General features: G+C 44.0%; 1 protein-coding gene across 1 annotated transcript in view; it reads right to left on the bottom strand.

Annotated features, from left to right (window-relative positions):
* Nucleotides 1-274: 274 nt before the first annotated feature.
* Nucleotides 275-22,014, bottom strand: part of HTRA3 (HtrA serine peptidase 3) — a 54,162-nt gene continuing 32,422 nt past the window's right edge. Inside the window, exons 7-9 of the mRNA XM_084857150.1 lie at nucleotides 5,435-5,483; nucleotides 4,841-4,936; nucleotides 275-2,501 (exon numbers count right to left, since the gene is read on the bottom strand). Of these exons, the coding sequence (XP_084713276.1) occupies nucleotides 2,336-2,501; nucleotides 4,841-4,936; nucleotides 5,435-5,483 (311 nt within the window). The 3' untranslated portion in view covers nucleotides 275-2,335. The remainder of the gene's footprint in view (nucleotides 2,502-4,840; nucleotides 4,937-5,434; nucleotides 5,484-22,014) is intronic.

Raw genomic sequence — 22,014 nt, 5'->3', positions numbered from 1 at the left:
ATTTGGTGGCAATTTGGGAGTGCATTGGAGATTTGGGAATGGAGGTTTTCTTAGAACATCGAGAACCTCTGTAATCGATTCAGTCAAAGGTAACGCGAATTAAAGCATCCTCTGTTAGCATGTGAATGTAAGCAAGCACTGTAAGTAGGTCAAAGGAGCCTGCTGTAACAAAAATACTATAGCTGATGCTTTAAAGCTCTTCAATTGTATCTTATGGAATGCTATGCCAGTATGTAATAGTACCGGGAAGAAAAAATAATAACTAAACAGAGTTCAACACAAAACTTTGCATTCGTGTAAACTTTAATCTTTGTACAGTAGGACATACAGTACTTGTCATATGCATACAATTTGTACAATAATGCTTTCCAATACAAAGAAAAAATAATTTTAAACCCCTGAAACATTGTGCACTTTCTCTCAAAGTTTTAGCTTTGTTTTGCACATTGTTTTAAGTTTATATCAGGCAATAATTCTATAAGAATCATTTACTACATTCCACTTCTGCATGACCTCAGTATAATACTAGCCTGTGACTGAGACCAGATTAACCATACCGCATAATGGAGCAATAGATTAGCCTGTATTAAAAATATTTTTTAAATCTCTTGCATTTGTGGTTGCAGAGAACAGCTTGGAAATATTTAGGTTTCATATACTGAAATCTCAAAGGGCTTTGGATGATGAATGGGGGGGGGGTTTTTTTTTCCAAAATCCTGCACAGTCTCTAACCCTCACCCTAGCAATTGCTTCCTATACAAGAGCCCCAATTGCCCACCTGCCCCTAGTAGCCACGCTTTCCTTATCTCCCTCTCATGCACATGCACATACACACACACATACACACACACAAACTACCTTCCTGTTCAGCTCATCCTAGAGCTGGTTCTTAGAGAATGCGGGGACATAGTGCTTATCAGTATAAAGAACAATCACTAAGCTGGAGTCCAACTTCACATTTATGCATCAACAGTGGTCACTCACTTGTAGAGGGATAGATCTGGGTCTGCTTTCCATCTAGATGTGTTTCAGGCATGACAACAGATTGTCATAGCTGTTGTTCACTCTTTGTTTACCCAGAACACTTCTTCATATTTGCACATATGCACTCACACTCCCCTTGCTACACTCACTCCATTTACATACGTAGCCACATCTTCTGCATTCTGTGTGTGCACGTACACACACCTGTTATATACATCACAATGAATCCCTCATCTCACTCACACGCCCACAAACACTTCTACTAGCCCTGCAGGCTTCAGAAGGTTTAAAGGCTCAACCCATACCCATTTCAGTTTGCCCAGCACCATTGAACCAAGTTAACAGGTTCAGACCTGGACAGGTCTTCTATCACTAGAAGATGCTTCTGTCGTTAAGAGAAAAAGAGAAATTGCTTCTCAGCCTCCATGGAGCTTGAAATATTTGGCACAACTCTTCCAGTGTGGGCTGTTTTCTGTTGGTCAAAGCTGATGGACATATTCACAAGTTCTGAGATGACAAATGGGATATCACAGTGCTGGTATCTGGCGTGGGGGTTTTCCTGTTAAGAGAAGTACCTTCACAAAACACATGTTGTTTATTTCTGCCCCTGAATAAACTCAGTTTGCTTAGAGGAGGCATCTGGTGTGCTCAGCTGCAGAGTCGTTGTGAATTCGGCATCCGTGCTGCATCAGCGATGCGAGGGCAGGCTCACGGCTCTTGCACCCACCAAGCACTCTCGGGCTACCACCACCTGCGATCTTTTCCCGCATCTGATCACTCCTCATTCTTTTGATAGTTACAATTTCTCTGCTCTGTTCACATGCAACTTAAGTCCTTGCACAGCAAATATACCATTTCACATTTAAACCAGTTCACTACCGTTTTGGGTCAGCCTGGCTTATGCTGCTGCTCACAAACCACAGAAAGGGCAGCAGTCTGGCTGCGATCCCCCAAAGGCTGGGGAGTGGGAGGGGACTAACCCAACCGAGTATTTTGCAGACAGAAGTCGTATTTTGTTGCTTAGCGTCTGATCCTAATTAAGCAAAAATATTTTCCTTAAACCACAAGAATGACCAATGTGAGCTGCTTTCATATACACCAATCTTACACTACATGAAATCTAATATGCAGAACTACCATGAGGAATCTGGATCTAAATACATCTGCAATGACTTGAAATATGAAGTAGTGCTGTTGAAATCTCATTCATTGTTGACTATCAGGCTCAGGCCATTACATTAGTTCACCTCGTCATTAGTCAACACAAGGTATAATTACTGTCACTGTAAAGGAGGTATCTGAAGTTCCAGATTAAATGAGTTTATGTCAGAAAGATCTTCCTCAGTTTGATTTACATAAGTACTTCAGGTTCTATGTTAAATAACAAGTCATCATTTCCCCTTCTAACTTCAAGTAGTAGAGGCGATTCATTCATCACTGCCTCTTGCAGGTCAGCAGACGTCATCAATGCACGGCCATTCACCTTAACGATGATATCTCCATCCTTGATCCCACCTCTGTGTTGTCAAGAGAGAAACAGTTATAAACTGAAGTTCATTGCTTCCTACCACAAATATAATTCTTCTACACAACTATCATCTCAACATGCCTTTTGTGGAGGGTTTTTGCATTTTGCAAAAGTGAGTGTCAGAATTTGCAGACGTTATGTTTTCACATGATGTGATTTTTTGCCAGTTCGTAGGCTTCATTTTGCATGTCCGTATGCTTTCAACAACAGCACAGTGTGAGGTGCTGCAGGGTGGGGGTGGGGAGGGACACACCTCACAATGGGGAAATATATCAACTGGCTTCAATTAAATAGAAACTCAGGCACATAAGCAGGTCTTCCATGGAATCCATCTTTTGAAAAAAGCAAATAGACTTGTTCTGCGTCAGTCCTAATCAGCATATTGAGCTCATTTCCACACAACCTCCACACACTCACACCTTCCCTTGCTCTTTCAGCTTTAATCCTCTTTCTGGTTGGGGACAATACCAAGGTTGGAGTCCATGTCATATCAGTCTTTAGCAAGACATCAGCGTTCAAATTCTAAACTAATTCCGACAACCAATCTCTTAAAAAGGTTCTATGAGCACACACTTCAGAATGTTTCACCAAAAATAAAACCAGCAAACTATCCAAGGTTGTCAGAAGCAGACTTGCTCTACTTTTAAATTCTAAAGATTTAATTAATTCATTTTAAAAGGAGCTAACCTGTTGCAAAGGCCAGTTCGATGCCTGTATAGTGATAAATGCCTGTAAATTCACCTTCTTTTGCTGACTTGTGTGCCGGCTCATGATGATGCAGACACTTGACCCTATGTCCATCTTTCCCCAGTTTTGTGTCTCTCCACATCCACCATCTTTCAACATGTTCACCCCTATACACAGCCATCACCATCAGTGCTGGTTCCAGGTTTTACTCTCCCCCTCCCTCAGGGCTGGCCCAAGACAACTGGCTGCCTGAGGTGAAAAACAAGAGGGTGCCCTCTCCCATCCCATCAAAAGACTGACAGATGAACCTGTCTTCAACACTGATGATGGGACAGCATCCTTCACTGCACCTGAAGGCAGCAAGCTGACATAGGGGGCATGGAGCAGGATACCTGGCACAGAGGTCTCTCTCCAACACCTTGCTATTGCCTCCCAGCATCTCCTGCCTGGGTCAACTGCTTCACTCTGCCTAATGATAGGGCCAGCCCTGCCCTCCCTCAGTGAGCCCACCTCCTCCTTGCACTGCCTCCACTGCCCCTTGGCTTGCTCAGTCTGTCTGTCTGTCTGTCTGTCTGTCTCTCTCTCTCTGGGCCCTCTGCTAAGAGGGAGAGTTAAAGATGTGTGGAGGATGCTGCTCCTACTCATTCTTGCCATTGCTTACATGCTCTGAGAGGGTAGGTGAACAGGCAGTGAGAGCTAGGAGGGGCAGCAGGGCCAGGAGACTGGAGGTCATCAGTGGGCCCCCTGATGGGTTGTGGGCCTTAGAAGGTGCCTGATAATGCCAACCCTTGATGCTGGTCTCAGTCACTACTAATGTATGCTGTTCTCTCTGATTCAAATAAAAGAACATAAGGAAAGTAGGAGGTTAGTAGGAAGTTAGGTGGCAACTGCCTTACTGCATCATGACCTTTAGTGTTTTCTCAGCTTGCAGAGAAAGATGATCAAGGCTCAAAGACCAAGGGAAAGTGTGGGTGCACAGAAGCTATGGTACAGAACATGTTTGCTGCTTACATAGTGCAGGGCATGCCTTAACTGTCACTTTTTTTTGCTTTTTAATAGATAAGTGAATTTGTAAACACTTTAACTCCCAGAGGTTAGGATCAATGTTTTTTATCCTAAAATATGTTCAGATCAGTGTCTAAAGGGTATAAAGCATACTATCTAAGCAGGCAGTTTTGTTATTTTTTCACATACAAATCTTTGTAATATTCCTCCAGAGGGAAGGAATCTTTGGATGCAACCCAACAAGTTTTACCATTTGAAGTGTTTGGATAATATTGATATGAAGTTTCTAAAAGTACTCTGAGGTACAGAAATTCCAAAACTACAGCCATTCTATTATGATTAGAGAGCAGATATTTAAAAAAAAAGAAAAGGGGGTATTTTTTGCCTTCCAAATACACATGTTATGGACCTCATACTTGATTTAAGATCTGGAACAGCTGAGACTGTAAAATGACATTTAAAAATGAAATTTCATTAGGTATACTGCTCCTTAAAAAGGAAGTACAAGTCTAATTACAAGGGTTTTTTACAGAATACAAACAAAACAAAAAAGTCAACCACAAAACCTCTATTGGTTTCTGCTGGATATAGTAAGTTTTAAGTAGAGCAACAACTTCTGGTTTGGGACCAACATACCTCTGTGACGGTGAATGTGGAACAACTTCATGTACATAAATTCCACTACTGACATCTGGAAAATCTGGATCATTAAGCTTAAGTTCTTCCACTAGTCTAAGAAAAAAAGCACAAGTATTACCAAAATTGAATCACTGTATTACTACTGCTGCTACTACTCTTTTTTAAAAAAATACCCCTATACATTTTATTTTTTCTCCTGCCAGAGGCTTTTGAAGAACCAAAGATTTTTACCCCAATTGATTCATTTAAAAAAAAAAAACAGCTTTACTACATATTTATGCATATTTCAATATTTATATAGATGAAAGGCAAGGTGGGTAGGCAGGGCTTGTATTGTTTTAATAGCACAGGGATGGAGGTGGTGGTTGAGGGTTCAGGGAACACGCACATTATTCCAGCAGCAATGAAGAGCATGAACTCTTTGGGCAAAAGCAACTGAGCAATGCTGCAGGCCTCCCCTGCGTTTGAGGAAGGGAAAATTGGGGAAAGGTGGGTAAGGAGCTGAGAGTGTGTAAGCATGACAGGGGGAACTATATCTTCCAGAGTGCAGTTCAAGATATTCTGAATTCACGTATACTGAGAAAGACTTACAGAGGTGTTATTGTCAGCATCCTTATGCCAATAAACCTTTTTTTCCCATCTGGAATAAAAACAAAAACCCTTGTTAAACATTTTTAAAGTGGTCCTGAGAACAAATTTAGTGTGAAACAGAATCAAAGAAAAAAACCCAAAGGCATGTAGCTTGACAGAGCTCCGAAGCTGAACACAGGCCATTCCCTTAGCCCTGAAAACCTGGCTCTGTGGGCTGTAAATGGCCCTGAGGTTTGGGGAGGCTGCAGTAAGGGGGTTTTAGAAAGGGGAGAGAAAAGGCCCATCTTTCTATTTGCTCAGGGTTAGCTTTAACTTTTGTGGCAGCACAAACAACTGGCTGCAGAGCAGCAACTAAAGCCATCAGGTTGCCAGAAAAGCTCAATTCCAGCTTGGGGGGTAGGGGCAGGGAGGCTTCCCTGTGGAATGGCCAGATAAGCTGCCAAGTTTCTAAATGATCTGACAGCTTTGTTTTGTGGGGGCCCTTATAAATGATAACATTTATATACATCTATTTAGCCTAAGGTCAAACCTTCACCCAAAGTGTGTTTGTGCAAAAGGCAAATCAGAAAGATAGTTCTCTTATATATAGGAGCACCAGTTCTCCTACCTTCTTTCACTCTATGACCCCCAAAGCAGCTAAGGTGCCTGACCCTTGGAGGACTAGCCCTATCCAGGCTTTCCCAAAGCACGTAAGGCAAGGAGGGGGAACGTGCTGGCCCTGCCCCCTCGGTTGTCCCTCTCAGCATGCTGAAGGCAAAGAGGAACACCTCTTCTGTTTCTGGGGGCTATTCTTTTGGGTAGTTTTCTTGACTTTCAGGTCAAATAATAGTTTTCTTGACTTTCAGGTCTTGCTGTGCTGGCATCCTTATAAAATTATTCCAGTTCTTTACAACTAAAACTGGGTTGAGCATCCACACAGGCATCCCACCTAACATGCATGTATTATGAAATCAGCCCAAGGGGGAACTCCTGAGACAAATCATATAAGGTATGCCTGCAGCAGTGTGTAGGGGGGACAGCATGTGTCCTTGTACATCACCTGCTGTGTAAGTTCATGCACCCATAAATCAGCTTCGAAAGCCCAGGAGAGGATTCCATGCTGCAGCAAAATCTTTTCATGGCATTTATTACTCTTCTGCCAAAGGGAAACACTCTCTCAGATCTTTTCTCACTGTACAAATAGCAGTAGAGCTGGTTTAGGGTGGTGAAGAGCTTCCATGTAATCTCTCTCTCCCATCCTCAGTCCAGGAATTGTATGAGCCAGTGCTCCATGGATACAATAACTCAAATTCTTTCAGGGACACATTTTGGAAGTGTCACTCACAATCACTGACATCACAATAGGGGTATATCCATTTGTATATAAGTCTATCATACAATATATTATTCCCTACATAAAAGTGAGCATCGTATTGTACCATACAATAAATTTCTCCATATGATTCCCGTATCAGAGGATGGTCAGGAGGAATGGTGTTGGGGCTGTTCACCACCATAAACTGGTGACTCTCTTCATGATTTCTTATAATTAATGTCAAATGCAGAAGGAGCTCAGGATTTATAATGCCACACATTGCCACTAATCAAGCATACAGTTTGGTGCAGACTCATTTCAACAGGCAGGTACAACATGTACAACATGGTTATCAATGGCTACTAGTCTTGATTGCTATGTGCTACCTCCAATACCCCCTTCATGGATCACTGCCTTGTTGTGGCGAAGGGGCTTGCGTAACTCAGTGAAGCCATAAGCTATGCCGTGCAGGGCCACCCAAGACGGACAGGTCATGGCAGACAGTTCTGACAAAATGTGGTCCACTGGAGAAGGAAATGGCAACCCACTCCAGTATTCTTGCCAAGAAAACCCCATGGAACGTATCACAAGACTAAAAGATATGACGCCGGAAGATGAGCCCCTCAGGTTGGAAGGTGGCCAATATACTACTGGGGAAGAGCAGAGGGAATTTCCAAGTAGCGCCAGAAAGAGTGAAGCGGCTGGGCCAAACCCGAAAGGACAATCAGCTGTGGATGTGTCTGGTGGTGAAAAGAAAATCCGATGCTGTAAAGAACAATATTGTTTAGGAACCTGGAATGTAAGATCAATGAATCAAGGTAAGCTGGAGGTGGTCAAACATGAGATGGCAAGACTGAACATCGACATCTTGGGAATCAGCGAACTAAAATGGACAGGCATGGGTGAATTTAATTCAGGTGACCATCATATCTACTACTGTGGGCAAGAATCCCTTAGAAGAAATGGAATAGCACTCATAGTCAACAAAAGGGTGGGAAAAGCAGTACTGGGGTACAATCTCAAAAACGACAGAATGATCTCAGTACGAATCCAAGGCAAACCATTCAACATCACAGTAATTCAAGTCTATGCCCCAACCACTGATGCCGAAGAAGCTGAGGTTGATCGGTTCTATGAAGACCTACAACACCTTCTAGAACTAACACCAAAAAAAGATGTCCTCTTCATCATAGGGGATTGGAATGCTAAAGTAGGAAGTCAAGAAATCACTGGGATAACAGGCAGGCAAAATGAAGTACAAAATGAAGCAGGACAAAGGCTAATAGAGTTTTGCCAAGAGAACACGCTGATCATAGCAAACACTCTTTTCCAACAGCACAAGAGGTGACTCTACACATGGACACCACCAGATGGTCAATATCGAAATCAGATTGATTATGTCCTTTGCAGCCAAAGATGAAGAAGCTCTATACGGTCAGTAAAAACAAGACCTGGAGCTGACTGTGGCTCAGATCATGAGCTTCTTGTTGCAAAATTTCGGCTTAAATTGAAGAATGTAGGGAAAACCACTAAACCATTCAGGTATGACCTAAATCATATCCCTTATGAATATACAGTGGAGGTGATGAATAGATTTAAGGGATTAGACCTGATAGACAGAGTGCCTGAGGAACTATGGACGGAGGTCCATAACATTGTTCAGGAGGCAGCAACTCAATCCATCCCAAAGAAAAAGAAAGCCAAGTAAGCCAAGTGGCTGTCTGATGAGGCTTTACAAGTAGCTGAGGAAAGAAGGGAAGCGAAAAGCAAGGGAGAAAGGGGAAGATATATCCAACTGAATGCAGAGTTACAGAGAATAGCAAGGAGAGACAAGAAGGCCTTCTTAAATGAACAATGCAAAGAAATCGAGGAAAACAACAGAATGGGAAAGACTAGAGATCTCTTCAAGAAAATCAGAGATATCAAGGGAAAGTTTTGTGCAAAGACGGGCATGATAAAGGACAAAGAAGGCAGGGACCTAACAGAAGCAGATGAGAATAAGAAGAGGTGGAAAGAATACACAGAAGAACTATACAGGAAAGATCTTAATGTCCCTGATAGCCATGACAGTGCGGTCACTGAACTTGAGCCAGACATCCTCGAGAGTGAAGTCAAGTGGGCCTTAGGAAGCATTAGTAACAACAAAGCTAGCGGAGATGACAGTATTCCAGCTGAGCTATTTAAAATCCTAACAGATGATGCTGTTAAAGTGGTGCACTAAATATGCCAACAAATTTGGAACACTCAACAGTGGCCACAAGAATGGAAAAGGTCAGTTTACATTCCAGTTCCAAAGAAGGGCAACGCCAAAGAGTGTTCAAACTACCACACAATTGCACTCATTTCACATGCCAGCAAGGTGATGCTCAAAATCCTACAAGCTAGGCTTCAGCAGTATGCGAACCGAGAACTACTGGAAGTACAAGCTGGGTTTCGAAGAGGCAGAGGAACTAGAGATCAAATCGCCAACATTCGCTGGATCATGGAGAAAGCAAGAGAATTCCAGAAAAACATCTATTTCTGCTTCATTGACTACACTAAAGCCTTTGATTGTGTGGATCACAACAAACTGTGGCAAATTCTTAAAGTGATGGGAGTACCAGACCACCTAACCTGTCTCCTGAGAAACCTGTACGAGGGTCAAAAAGCAACAGTAAGAACCAGACATGGAACAACCGATTAGTTCAAAATTGGGAAAGGAGTACGACAAGGCTGCATATTGTCACCCTGCTTATTTAACTTATATGCAGAGTACATCATGAGAAATGCCGGGTTGGATGAATCACAGGTCGGAATTAAGATTGCCGGGAGAATTATCAACAACCTCCGATATGCAGATGATACCACCCTAATGGCAGAAAGTGAAGAGGATCTAAAGAGCCTCTTGTTGAGGGTGAAAGAGGAGAGTGCAAAAGCTGGTTTGAAACTCCACATTAAAAAAACTAAGATCATGGCATCTGGCCCCATCACTTCCTGGCATATGGAAGGGGAAGAAATGGAAGCTGTGACAGATTTTATTTTCATGGGCTCCAAGATCACCGCAGATGGTGACTGTAGCCATGAAATTAAAAGACGCTTGCTCCTTGGGAGGAAAGCTATGGCAAACCTAGACAGCATAGTAAGAAGCAGAGACATCACCTTGCCGACAAAGGTCCATCTAATCAAAGCTATGGTTTTCCCAGTAGTAATGTATGGCTGTGAGAGCTGGACTATAAGGAAGGCTGAGCGCCGAAGAATTGATGCTTTCGAACTGTGGTGCTGGAGAAGACTCTTACGAGTCCCCTGGACTGCAAGGAGGTCAAATCAGTCAATCCTAAAGGAAATCAACCCTGAGTGCTCATTGGAAGGACAGATACTGAAGCTGAAGCTCAAATATTTTGGCCACCTAATGTGAAGAGAAAACTCTCTGGAAAAGACCCTGATGCTGGGAAAGACTGAAGGCAAAAGGAGAAGGGGACGGCAGAGGATGAGATGGCTAGATAGCATCACCGATGCAATGAATATGAACTTGAGCACGCTCTGGGAGAGAGCGCAGGACAGGAAGGCCTGGCGTGCTATGGTCCATGGGGTCACGAAGAGTCGGACACGACTGAACGACTGAACAACAACCTCCAATACCAGAGGTAGCATGCCTAACTATACCAGTTGCTGGGGAACATGGGCGAGAGGGCGCTGTTGCACCCTCGTCCTGTTTGTGGGTTTCCTGGGGGCAGATGATTGGCCACTGTGGGAACAGAATGCTGCACTAGATGGGCCTTGGTCTGATCCAGCACGACTTTGCTTAGGTTCTTCGGTACAGAGTTTTCAGCTTTCCCCAGCCTGGTGTCCTCCAGATGTTTTGGACTTCGATCCATCCCAGGCAACAGGGCAATGGCCTGGAATCCTGGGAGTTGTGATTCGAATCATCTGGAGGGCACCAGGCTGGGGAAGGCTGTTTGACATGATGGGTGATGAGAAACCATCAGGAGAAAGGAGGGCCACATTTGAGCTTCTGAAGGAGGAAAAGCGCTGTGTGCAGAAAGGGGGCTCAGGCCTGGCCTATGCATACCACGTACTCCATGGACTTCCCTTGACAAGGTTTGAAGGATTCAGCTGGTGGATAACAAAGTAGCCACCTCCCACTGGCACCATTACACAAATGTTCCAGCACCCATACTGGCTATACAACCATGGGCCCTGGCATCTGAGTCAGTTTCCATAATGTATACAAAGTTTTACAGAGCAGTTAATGCACTTCAAACAGTCATCATCATCATGGTGATCACTCGTGACCGAGTACGATTGTCTTCCAAAGATAGAGTCTATATAGTGACACATAACCATTAAAATCATACCATGTTTTTACCAAGCCCAAATAGAATCCCTTCTTTATTCCATATGTCTCACTGCAACCTCCAAGAGCCAAATCAGATGAGATGCTGGTGAAATGTGACCAATTTTCCTGTCTCTTTAACTTTGTTTTAAAAGATTTGCAGGGCCCCAGAGTTAGAAGAAAGTGCTAAGGGGAGCATTAATCCTTTCCACCACCATGCAGTGGTAGAGTGGAACCAGGGCTCACAGGGATGCAGCACCAGCACTCTTTTATGAGCAGGGACACTGACATCATCTGCCACCCACCTCAGAATTCCCTGTTCCCTCTGCAATCCTCACAGTTAGTGGGAGGAAATGTATCGTCCCCACAACAATATATCGTTCCCTGTTTTAAAGTGAAGAATTTTGTGAGGGCTTGGTTTTGAATGGGCTTTACAAAAGATCTGCTTTCGTGGAGATGAAAGCTTCTAGAACTCGTTTGTTGATATGGATTAACACAAGCATTTTGGGATGCTTTGTGGGGGGGCATGGCTGTGGGGACTCTCACCAGGATTGGCTGCACTTCAAAACGTACCATTACATGACTGTCCCCATGCCCTTTTCCTGTAAGGGTGTAAGGGTGTTTCCAGATAAGGCTTTTATCGTGCCATCACTCTGCCTCATTCGTGGTATTTTATGAGGTTTCCAGATAATAATATCTTCCACACATAACCTTTCTGCATTTTCCCACTGCTTCTTCCATCTATTTTCTTATCGGGGATGGGGGAGGGAGATTCGTTAAGGAGAAAAAGATGGAATACTCACACAATGCCTCCTAACTGGTAGCTCGAGGAGCCCTTGGTTTGGAAGCACCTGAAGTCCCACCAGGACAAACAGTTGCTGGGGAGGGGGAGATGTGTCCCTGGAAAAATGGCATGGGAAAGAAAACTTTCCCTGTGCTCAATCCAATTTTGAGGACTCAGCTGCTTTTAAAATAAATAGAAAGAGACAGGATATCCATTTATGCATAGAATCATAGAATCATAGAATAGTAGGGTTGGAAGGGGCCTACAAGGCCATCGAGTCCAACCCCTTACTCAATGCAGGAATCCAAGTCAGAGCATCCCTGACAGATGGCTGTCCAGCCTCGTCTTGAATGCCTCCAGTGTGGGAGAGCCCACCACCTCCCTAGGGAATTGCTTCCATTGTCGTATTGCTCTAACAGTCAGGACGTTTTTCCTGATGTTCAGCCGGAATCTGGCTTCCTGTCACTTGAGCCCATTATTCCGTGTCCTGCACTCTGGGATGATCGAGAAGAGATCCTAGCCTACCTCTCTGTGACAGCCTTTCAAGTACTTGAAGACATCTCCAATGTCTTATCTGATTTGACCCTAAGACTAGCAGATGCCCTCCTGATTCTATCGCATGTGCACCAAGGGAGAGTATGCTTTTAGTGACCATGGCCCTGAGCTCGTTGTGGAATTTCCTTCCCTTTAACAAATGCCAGAGTTTAAGGCTGAATATCTTCCAAAAGTACCATGTTGCATTAAAAAATGGATTGGCATTTGGGTATCAAGGTAGTTACTATGTGTATGGTTCTTTAGCAGCAGGTTTTATTTATTTCATTTTAGCTGGTTGGTTTTCATGTTGCACTGGTGCGGGAAGCTGCTTCTAATTACTTCCAATGTTGCTTCTTGAGTCTGAAGCATGTTTTGGCTGAAATCAAAAGCAGACTTTCTATCTACTAGAGAAACAACATTATATATTAGTCTCCCTGGAACAGCTGAGGCAGCAAGAGTCAAAGATGGATAGTTAATAGAGGATATTTTACCATTTTTTGCACCACTTGTGAAGTACTAGAAAAGAATTTTTCTTCACAAGCTCTTCATTTCCCCCCATCCTTCTGCAACATCAGGGGTTGCCATTATTAGCACAGAATGACTGTTGGGTGAAGTGATGACGTACTCCAAGTGATACCCTGCAGAAGGCCCTTGCCCTGGTGTAGCATTGGGCACTGTGCAACAGGCCTGCATGCTCATATATACTGCTGGATAGGGAACGGTATGGACAAACATCTGCCGGGTGCACAGTTCTCCTCACTGATCCAACAGCAGGGGCTGTGTGCCCAAACCTCTTTCAAAAAGATTAACATCTAGCTGTTCAGCAAGTGAGGAGAGGGGGTGGTGGCCTTTTGGTCCTTTCCAAAACCATTGTTCTATCATTGCAGTGATAATCATTTGCACACTCTATTTTCTTCCTGTATTAAAATGTACCCCAGATACGGATTGTGATTACTTCTGCAACTGGAGCTTCAGTTTTTCCAGAGGTGGCTGGAATAATATCAGAAATTACTTAGGCACTGAAAAAGGTTTGATTTTATATTTACTGCCACACTTTGAATATAATCCATTATCACAGCGAGATATTGAAATAAATCCCAACAACAATTTAGACTGACAGTTTTGCTGGCTGGCACAGCAGAGAATCCAGGCCTCAACCCCCAGTCCCAGCGCTTGATTGCCCCCAAGTTCCACTGCTTCCAAGGTGAGGACTGAATCTCCTTGGTTCAGCAGCAGCACAGGCTTATTATGCTGTGTCTCCTTCATGGATAAGCACTCTCCAGAGCGACTGGTCTGGCAGTTTGAATGGGCACTTGCTGCTATAAGATTATGTGAAGAAAGGAAGAAGGAAAAACACAGCCAGCACAGAATGCACAGAAGTAATGAGGAATAATATGAACGGTTCAAAAAGATCTCAGCAACTTACCACATAGTATGTTGTTCATATATACCGCAACAGTCAATTTCACACATGGAAAAATAATTGTGCTCAGCTCAGTAGAGAAGGAGCCTTGAAAAGCAAAGGCTCACAGGCCACAAATCTAGACAGGTGCTTCACACCTCTCTAGTGAGGCACATTATAAATTGTAACTCTGACTTACAGCACAATCCTTACTCCCAGGTAAGTGTGTACAGGAGTGCAGCCTTAGCCGGTCTGTTACACTGAGAGTCCACCAGCAGAGGAATTCAGTACATTAGTTTATATTAGTTCAGAAGCATTCCAGCTAAAGCTCTGGGGATGATGACTTAATAAGGAACTGGTTAAACAAATACAAATATATACAGAAGGCCTACAACGCACATGCTGCAAGACAAAACCAGTCAGGAAAGGTAAACATGTGGCTGAATGACCATTCTGGAAGCTTCCGGACATCTGCTTCCCTAGCAATGGTAGCCCCGAAGTCAGAAGCAAAAAGGCACACCTCCTGCCCTGGAGAAGCCACCATTGCTGTTTTTGCCCAATGGATGCTTCCTCCCACAGTGCTGATCCTACTCATTGTTTGGACTAGTGGGCACCAGTACAGGGTTTGCCACAGTCAACGTCCAGCACACCAACAATTTGCTGAAAGGCTACAGCAGCTGAAGAAATCCAATTACTACAAGTACCCTAACAATCTTACTACAGAACAGTATTAACTCCTTTGACATTCATTGGATTTCTGTGTGATCCATTTCTTACCCTACCAAGTCAGCTTGAGCTGGTGAAGCAAGCCCTCAGCTGGGAGTAGGGGTGAGGGAGGAGTCCACTCCAGCATGGGAATACACTTGACTTCCGTTACCAGAAGTGCTGAGCTGCCAGCAACAGAAGCACACCATTCAAGAGGGAATAATCTCATCGAGTCCAGCGCTCTGGACGCAAGCACAGGCTGAGGTCCTGCTCGCGCAATCGAGCCTTGCTTGCGAACACTACGGGGGCAGGGGGCTGACAGTGGAAAGAGGCCCGGCAGCGCTTCCAAGTGGAACTTTTGTAAATAACTCATCGTATGGCTGGAGCTGATCATGTGGAACAGCTCCACATTATTCCCACTGCTTTGGAGGTTGCTGGGGAAGCTTCTCATCGTTAGCCCCAATCACATGTTATGCTGTTCATAAACATCATGACTTCCAAAGGAAGCGCTGCCCGAAACAGTGCTCACATAACAGCTGGCATGGTCTCCAAACAGTGTTTGAAAGGTGCTCCCTCATTTCTTAGACGCCCTCAGTTGCTTGTCACACATTACATGAGCACCATGTGAAGCACTGGGACTTGGAAATTTGTGAACAATGGAACATGCAACTGGGGCTGATTATGTGAAATATTTCCATAACAGCAATCCTAGAACCGCCAAGGAAGTGAGGTGCTAACATGGAGATGACCATCCCCACTCATGACGTTCACAAACGTTACAACTTCTAAATGGAAGTGTCATTCCACCATGCAGTGGTCATGTGATAACGGAACAATAGCTCCTTCATTTCTTAAAAGCCTTGAAAGCGTCCTCTGCCCATTATCCTTCCCCTAACGGTAACAACTGCATAAAGAAGCAAATTCCTATGGGTTGGGGTATTGAGGTGAGGGTTCATTCCCCCCCTGCTTCTCCATGCATTTTCCCGCTATTCTGACAGCGCTCTCAAAAGTGTTCCCTGTCAATTTCAAAAGCAACGTATGGTCTTTGGACTGGCATCTGGAGGCTAAGTTTATGCTTTTATTATTATTGTCGTAACTTTATATTTGAAACCAATTTCAGTTTTAATCATTTTTCGGTTTTCTGGCTCCCCTCCCCCTCCCCCTCCCCCTCATAGCCAGCGTGGAGAGAACCACACCAGCTGTTTCTCCACACTTGGTAAACGGAGCATGAAGGCAGGAGAAAGGAGGCATTCCTGGGGGCAGGGAGAGGAAGAGGACAGGGCAGCTGGCTTATGCCTTCTCCTATCGCTGCCCATCTCCTTGCCTCTCCCTCCCTGAAGCCTCGGCTAGACAGATGAAATCGCCCGTCTAGCTAAAAAATCGCCCGTCTAGCTAAAATGCAGCATTTCTGCAAAGGAGGCTCGTAAGCCTCTGGGTTTGGGGGCTTACAAGTACCCAGGGCACAACCCACAGGACTGCACCCTAAGTGTTTCTCAGACTGTGGGCTGGGACACACCAGTGGGTCTCAGTGCTTCAGACTGCCCAGTGACTCTTTGCTTGACTGCCCTATGCCATGGCTTGACTGCCCTTGACTGCCCTATGCCTAGGGAACTCCCTCCCTAGGGAACTCCGCCATGCCCCCTCTTTAATGAGCTTCCGCTGTGCATTAAAAACGTGGTTGTTCAGGCAGACATTTGGGGTGGGTTAGGGTATTTTAGAAAATGTTTCTATTGTAGAATTTTATTGTTTTAAACTGTTTTATTATATGCTTGTACATTACCCAGAGTGGCTGGGTGACCAGCCAGATGGGTGATTAATAAATTAAATAAACACACAAACAAATAAATAAATAAAGGCTGCATGCTGCATAGACAGGTGTGGCAATAAGGGTTAGTTAGTGAGCAAGGCTACTTAAAAAAAAAACTGGGAATAAAAAGGAAAGGGATAAAAAGAGGGAAGCTGTTATAGGAGGAAGTCAATGTAAAAGCAGCAGGAGGGGTGATGAAAGAAACTGGCGGTATGGGTGGATAGGTCTTAAGTTAACTGTGAAAAGGGTAGAAGAAATGACAGGAGACGAGTAAGGATATCTTGAGAGGGGTGTGCATGTGTGTGGTTGTGACAACCCCTATATACTGAGGGAGCTCAACAGCGCTTCCTAGAGGATAGATCTGGTCAGTTGGCACTCTGCTAGGCAACCTGGATAGGTTTATCTAGCCTTATCTCTTTTTTTGTCATCCAAAATGCAACCAAAACCTTAATCTTTTTTTAAATAGGCTGACTGGTTCCATCCACCTTGGACTTTTGATATGTAAGTGTACAGTCATTAAGAAGGTGGATCCAGCCACTACATAATTTTCTGATTTGCTGGCTAGACCAGCAAAGATGGGAGCTATCTTGTTACAGCTATCTTGTTATTGGATAAAGCAACCATCAGTCTGTGCTAAGGGGCTGGCTTTTACTGAGCTGAGATCCCCATAAAAAGAAGGATTCACTCAGTTCTTCTAGACCTTTCCATATACCATCTAACTGGAGGGTTCTCTCTCATACCATCCTCTCTGCAGTGAACTCTGCAAATGCTCCGAGATCCAAGACTCTAATCAGGTAGGTAACGTCATTAGACAAGTTAGACTGACCTTTTGGTTTTATTTGGAATTCCGTGTATGTGTTTGATTGTTGCCTTCCCTTTGTTTTTTCCCCCTTTTTCATAAATAAACTCCCATTTTATATTTGGCCATGTTTTGTTTTAAAAGGGATTTCTCACTAAACTCTTCCCCATGTGAAAGACTGCATGGTTACAAAGCTAATGCTTGTGTTTCTAGGATTTTTTTAAAGGTTTTTGTTAAGTTCTGTATTCCTGGCCTTTGGGAAGGAAAGTCTTTAATGAGCTTCCGTCGTGCATTAAAAACATGGCTGTTCAGGCAGGCATTTGGGGTGGGCTAGGGTATTTAAAAAAAAAAAAATTTATGGTAAAATTTTATTGTTTTAAATTGTTTTATGGTGGGTTGTACATCGCCCAGAGTGGCTGGGTGACCAGTCAGATGGGCGATTAATAAATTTAATAAATAAATAAATAAAGTCCAAAGCACCTTCCTTGTAGTCTTCTCCTGGGGCTGGGGCAGAGCAGACCTTAGCAACAGAGCTCAGAAACAAGCAGCTGGACAGACCAGGGTGTGTGAGGAGGTTGTCCTGACTGGTGGCAGCCTATCAGAAATTCTTTTCTTGAGGAATCCCTGTACAGGGTAGACCCCTGTAAAGAAGGGGTCAACCAGGAGGAAAAGTCTTCTCCGCTCCTCATCCCATAACAAGGGTGGAGAAAAACAATATAAAATAAGAAGTCCTCCTTCGAGCCTCTGGATCAGCAAATTCTGCCTGAAATGGGGAGGCTGGGTAATGATACCTCCGGAGCCCATGCCTACATAATTGAAAGCTGAATTATGGAACACCTTGCTACAAGGAAATAACTGTGGCAAAGAATGTAGCAATTCCCAAAGGAGTAGATATCAATATAAAATGATAGCAGTAATCGCCAGCTGATAATGCCAAACTCCACTTCTGTCTGCCACCATTTTGTGACTGGCGGGCCTGTCATTCTCAGATCTCTCAAGTAGGCCCTGGGGATAGAAAGTTTGAGAACTTCTGCTCTGAGTTATTATGGTGCCAGGCAGGGGCGTTGCTGGGATCTTAAAAGATCCGGGGCACAGGCCCATAACACGAATTTGCGCATACACACACACACACACACACATATACACATGAGTCTAAGCGCACGTCTAATATATATATATGTGTGTGTGTGTGTGTGTGTGTGTGTCTGGTATGTGCATGCGGTGTGCTTGCGTGTGTGTATAGATTACACACATACATAAGAAGTGTGCACTGACCCCCCACCCCACTTCAACTCAGACCCCAATTCAGCATTTTGGAAAACATCCCACTTCTGCTCTGCCCAATTTGTAGTCGGACCACTTCAGCTCAGCACCAAACCTGAGTCAAGGTTTGGAAAAATGAGTCTTTATGCTTCCTGTTGACTACCATGGGAAAGTAGAAAAAAAATTATAACTTTTTTCTCTTGGTCAGAACTGGATAATTTCAGGCATAGTAACTCCCTAGAAAGGGATTACACCTGCCCAATGTCAGAAAAATAGGTGCAGGGTTTATGTTTTCTTTTAAAGGGAACTGCCGATAACGTTTTTTAATCCTTGGAAGAATTGGATAAAAATTTCAGGATTCGTTGCCCCATCAGAGGAGATCATGTCTCCAAATTTCAGAGTGCTAGCCACAAGGGGTTTTGTGCAAAGGTGCCTTGACATTTTGAGGTCTCCAAAAGAAGACATACTTATCTCCCTATGTTCCTTGTGGACCATTGTTTTGAAAGTTACAGACAGCCTACAATTGTCCCTAAGTAAGAAACCAGCAAAGTTTCAGAAGGATAGGTGCAGCAGTTCATGTGGAAGGGGAGTTCTCCAGTTTGGGGGAGGGAGTGATTTGCTTTCCCTTCCATTCACCCCTTCCCCAATAGTTTTTGGGTAAATTTTATGAAAATGCACAGGTCATTAGAGGTGTCCCCCAGGCAAGAAACCTGCAAGGTTTCTGAAGGATGTACATGCATTCTAATTTAGACTTACAAGAATTTATTTACATTTCACCAATGCTAGCAGCAGGGGAACATGGGTGGGAAGGTGCTATTGCACTCATGTCCTGCTTGTGGGTTTCCAGTGGGCATCTGGTTGACCACTGTGTGAACAGAATGCAGGACTAGATAGACCTTGGTCTGATGCAGCATGACTCTTCTTATGTTCTTAAATAGAGAGTGCCTCTGAGCATGCGCAGAATGTTTTTCTTTCACCACTGAGCACTTACATTCTCCCCCTACCAATTCTATTCCCCTCCATGCAACCATCCCTCCTCATCCTACCATCCTCCAGCAACTCTTCATAAAAACAGATGCCTTGTTTTGTGCAACTCCTCTCTACCTCCTCCTTGTTATGCACAAGCTCTCATTGTATCTTCCTCCCCATAACTTCATTTGTGCCAAGACTTCACCAGGATTCAGCCAATGAGTCTGTTTTCAAAACTAAGGCTCAGTTATGGAGAAACTCTGAGCATGCACTAAGTGCCTTTCCCTCACTACTGAAGCTAGAGTTCATGCAAAAAGAAACACCCACCCACAAATGACAAAACATGGATTGGACTGAGCCGAAAGGGTAGTCAATTCATTAGACAGAATTGGGTAGGCACTGTATTAAGACTGCAGTACCATGCTCACAACTCAGGACTTATTTCTGAGTAAATATGCAGAACATCAAGGTGCAAACTTCCCTGCAAAAGTAACTTGTGCTGGAATCCTATGCACACTTTCCTGAAGGTAAGCCTCATTAAACATAATGGGACTTCTCAGTAGGCATACATAAAAAGGTAAAGGTAAAGGTGTCCCCAACCAGTCGTGTTCGACTCTAGGGTGCGGCGCTCATCCCCGTTTCTAAGCCGAAGAGCCAGCGCTGTCCGAAGACGCTTCCGTGGTCATGTGGCCGGCATGACTGAACACCGAGGTGCACGGAACGCTGTTACCTTTCCCGCCGAGGCGGTACCTATTTATCTACTTGCAATTTCTTGCTTTCAAACTGCTAGGTTGGCAGAAGCTGGGACTGAAGACGGGAGCTCACTCCGTCACGCAGCACTCGGGTCTCGAACTGCTGACCTGCCGACCTTCCAGTCTGCAGTTCAGCGTCTTAACCACTAAGCCACCGCGGTCCCCAGGCATACATAGGATTGCATAAATTAGCAATATTTATCTCCCCTCCACTTAAAAAACAATCCAAAAACTCCTATTTTTATTAAAGCTTTCTGTTCAGAGGAACATAGGAAGCTGCCTTGTACTGAGTCAGACCTGGGTCCATCTAGCGCAGTATTGTCGACAATGGCTGGCAGCAGCAGCTCTCCAGGGTTTCAGGCAGGATTCTTCCCTATACCTGGAAATGAGGGGGGTTGAACCTGGGACCTTCTGCCTGCCTAGCATGCGCTCTGCCACAGAGCTGCAGCCCTTCCTATTGCTGGATAATGGCAAGTGACAAACAAAACAGCCCCCGATTTGTTTCTCTGCAACCATGTGAACCCACTCTTCTCAAAGACTTGAGTGAGAAGGGGAGAAACCAACCCTCTTGTCTGTTTGTATAAAGTCAAATACAGTTCAGAACTTTTCTTGCCCAAAGAGAATTCTCTTTAAGAATTCCCCAAGATATGCTCTGGGTGGAATAAAGAAGAGAAAGAAAGAACAGGATAGGCAAGGGGAGGGAAGAAGAAAAGAAGAATGGTGACTGGAAATGTGCGTGGGTGGGGGGGTAGAGAAAATTCCCTAAGCCAAGTGGCTCCTTTCAGAGAGGTAGTACTTCAGAGGAATTTAGGAGGCTGTGGAGGGTTTGTAAGGATTGCACATACTTAAATTAACTTTATGAGGTGAGGTGGCTGAGGGCTTTTTCTAGCTTTTTTAAAACTATAGAACCTATTTAAAAGCCCCAGCAGTTTCTCGATCATGGTGCCACATAGTCCTAAACCTCCCTTTGGGATTATTTGAGTCCTACAGCTATATAGGAGAAATTAAAGTGGAGGGGGAGAAAGACGTTTGTGGAAGCTGATTGGATCCCTTGCTAATAAACTTCTGCAGAATCCAAAGGTTCCAGTTTGGGGCAGTAAAATCAGATGCTGTGTGAAATACCAGTATTTCACATGGAGCTCTTTCTTCCCTTCCTTCTCCTTCTTCAAAATTTCATTGCAGGAAAGCTCCCAACAGTGGGCATATAAGAGCAGAAAAGAAAAGTAGGGGGAGAGAGGTTTTTTGCACCTCAAAAAAACCCTACACCAGAGATTAGGGATAGTGACCTCCTAATGGTCACCTTAAACACCTTCTGATTAGGATCTCTAATCCCCTGGGTGACTTGACAGTTTTTACTTTTTGTTTTAGACTTTGAGAAAAGGAAAATTTACACATGGCTAGCGCAAAAGCCTCTGGACCTAACTGTCTGAAATTTGGAAGGTTCAGTCAGCTCCATAGGGCCTGCTAGGTCCCCAAATTTCATGAATTTATGTGGAAGCACACAAAAAATGATACCTCTTTACTTGGACAGATTTTCTTGGAAAAAGCAAATTTTACCTGTGGCTAGCACAAAAGCCACGAGACGTAACTGTCTGAACTTTGGCAGGATCAGTCATCTCTATAGGGGCTTCCAGCTCCCCAAATTCCATGCACATATGTGGAAGCACAAACAAATATAGCTCTTTGCTTTGACACATTTTCTTGAAAATAGCAAACTTTACTTGTGACTAGCACAAAAGCCACTGGTCCTAACTGCCTGAAATTTGGCAGATTCAATCGGTTCCATGGGGGCTACCAAGCCTCCAGATTTCATGAATTTATCATACAAACCAAAAAAGTTATGGCCGTTTTTGTTTTCCAATGAAAGTCAATGGGGAAATATTTAAAAAATGGCAATTAGGACAGCTCAAAAGATCCAGGGCACAGCTCAAAAAAGATCCGAGGCCCATGCCCAGGTAG

This window comes from Heloderma suspectum, chromosome 5 (genome assembly GCF_057233095.1).
Source record: "Heloderma suspectum isolate Gila_16-S chromosome 5, 16-S_ref, whole genome shotgun sequence".
Classification (NCBI taxonomy): domain Eukaryota; kingdom Metazoa; phylum Chordata; class Lepidosauria; order Squamata; family Helodermatidae; genus Heloderma; species Heloderma suspectum.
Note: the sequence above shows the minus strand (reverse complement) of the source record. Positions and strands in the feature narration are given on the sequence as shown.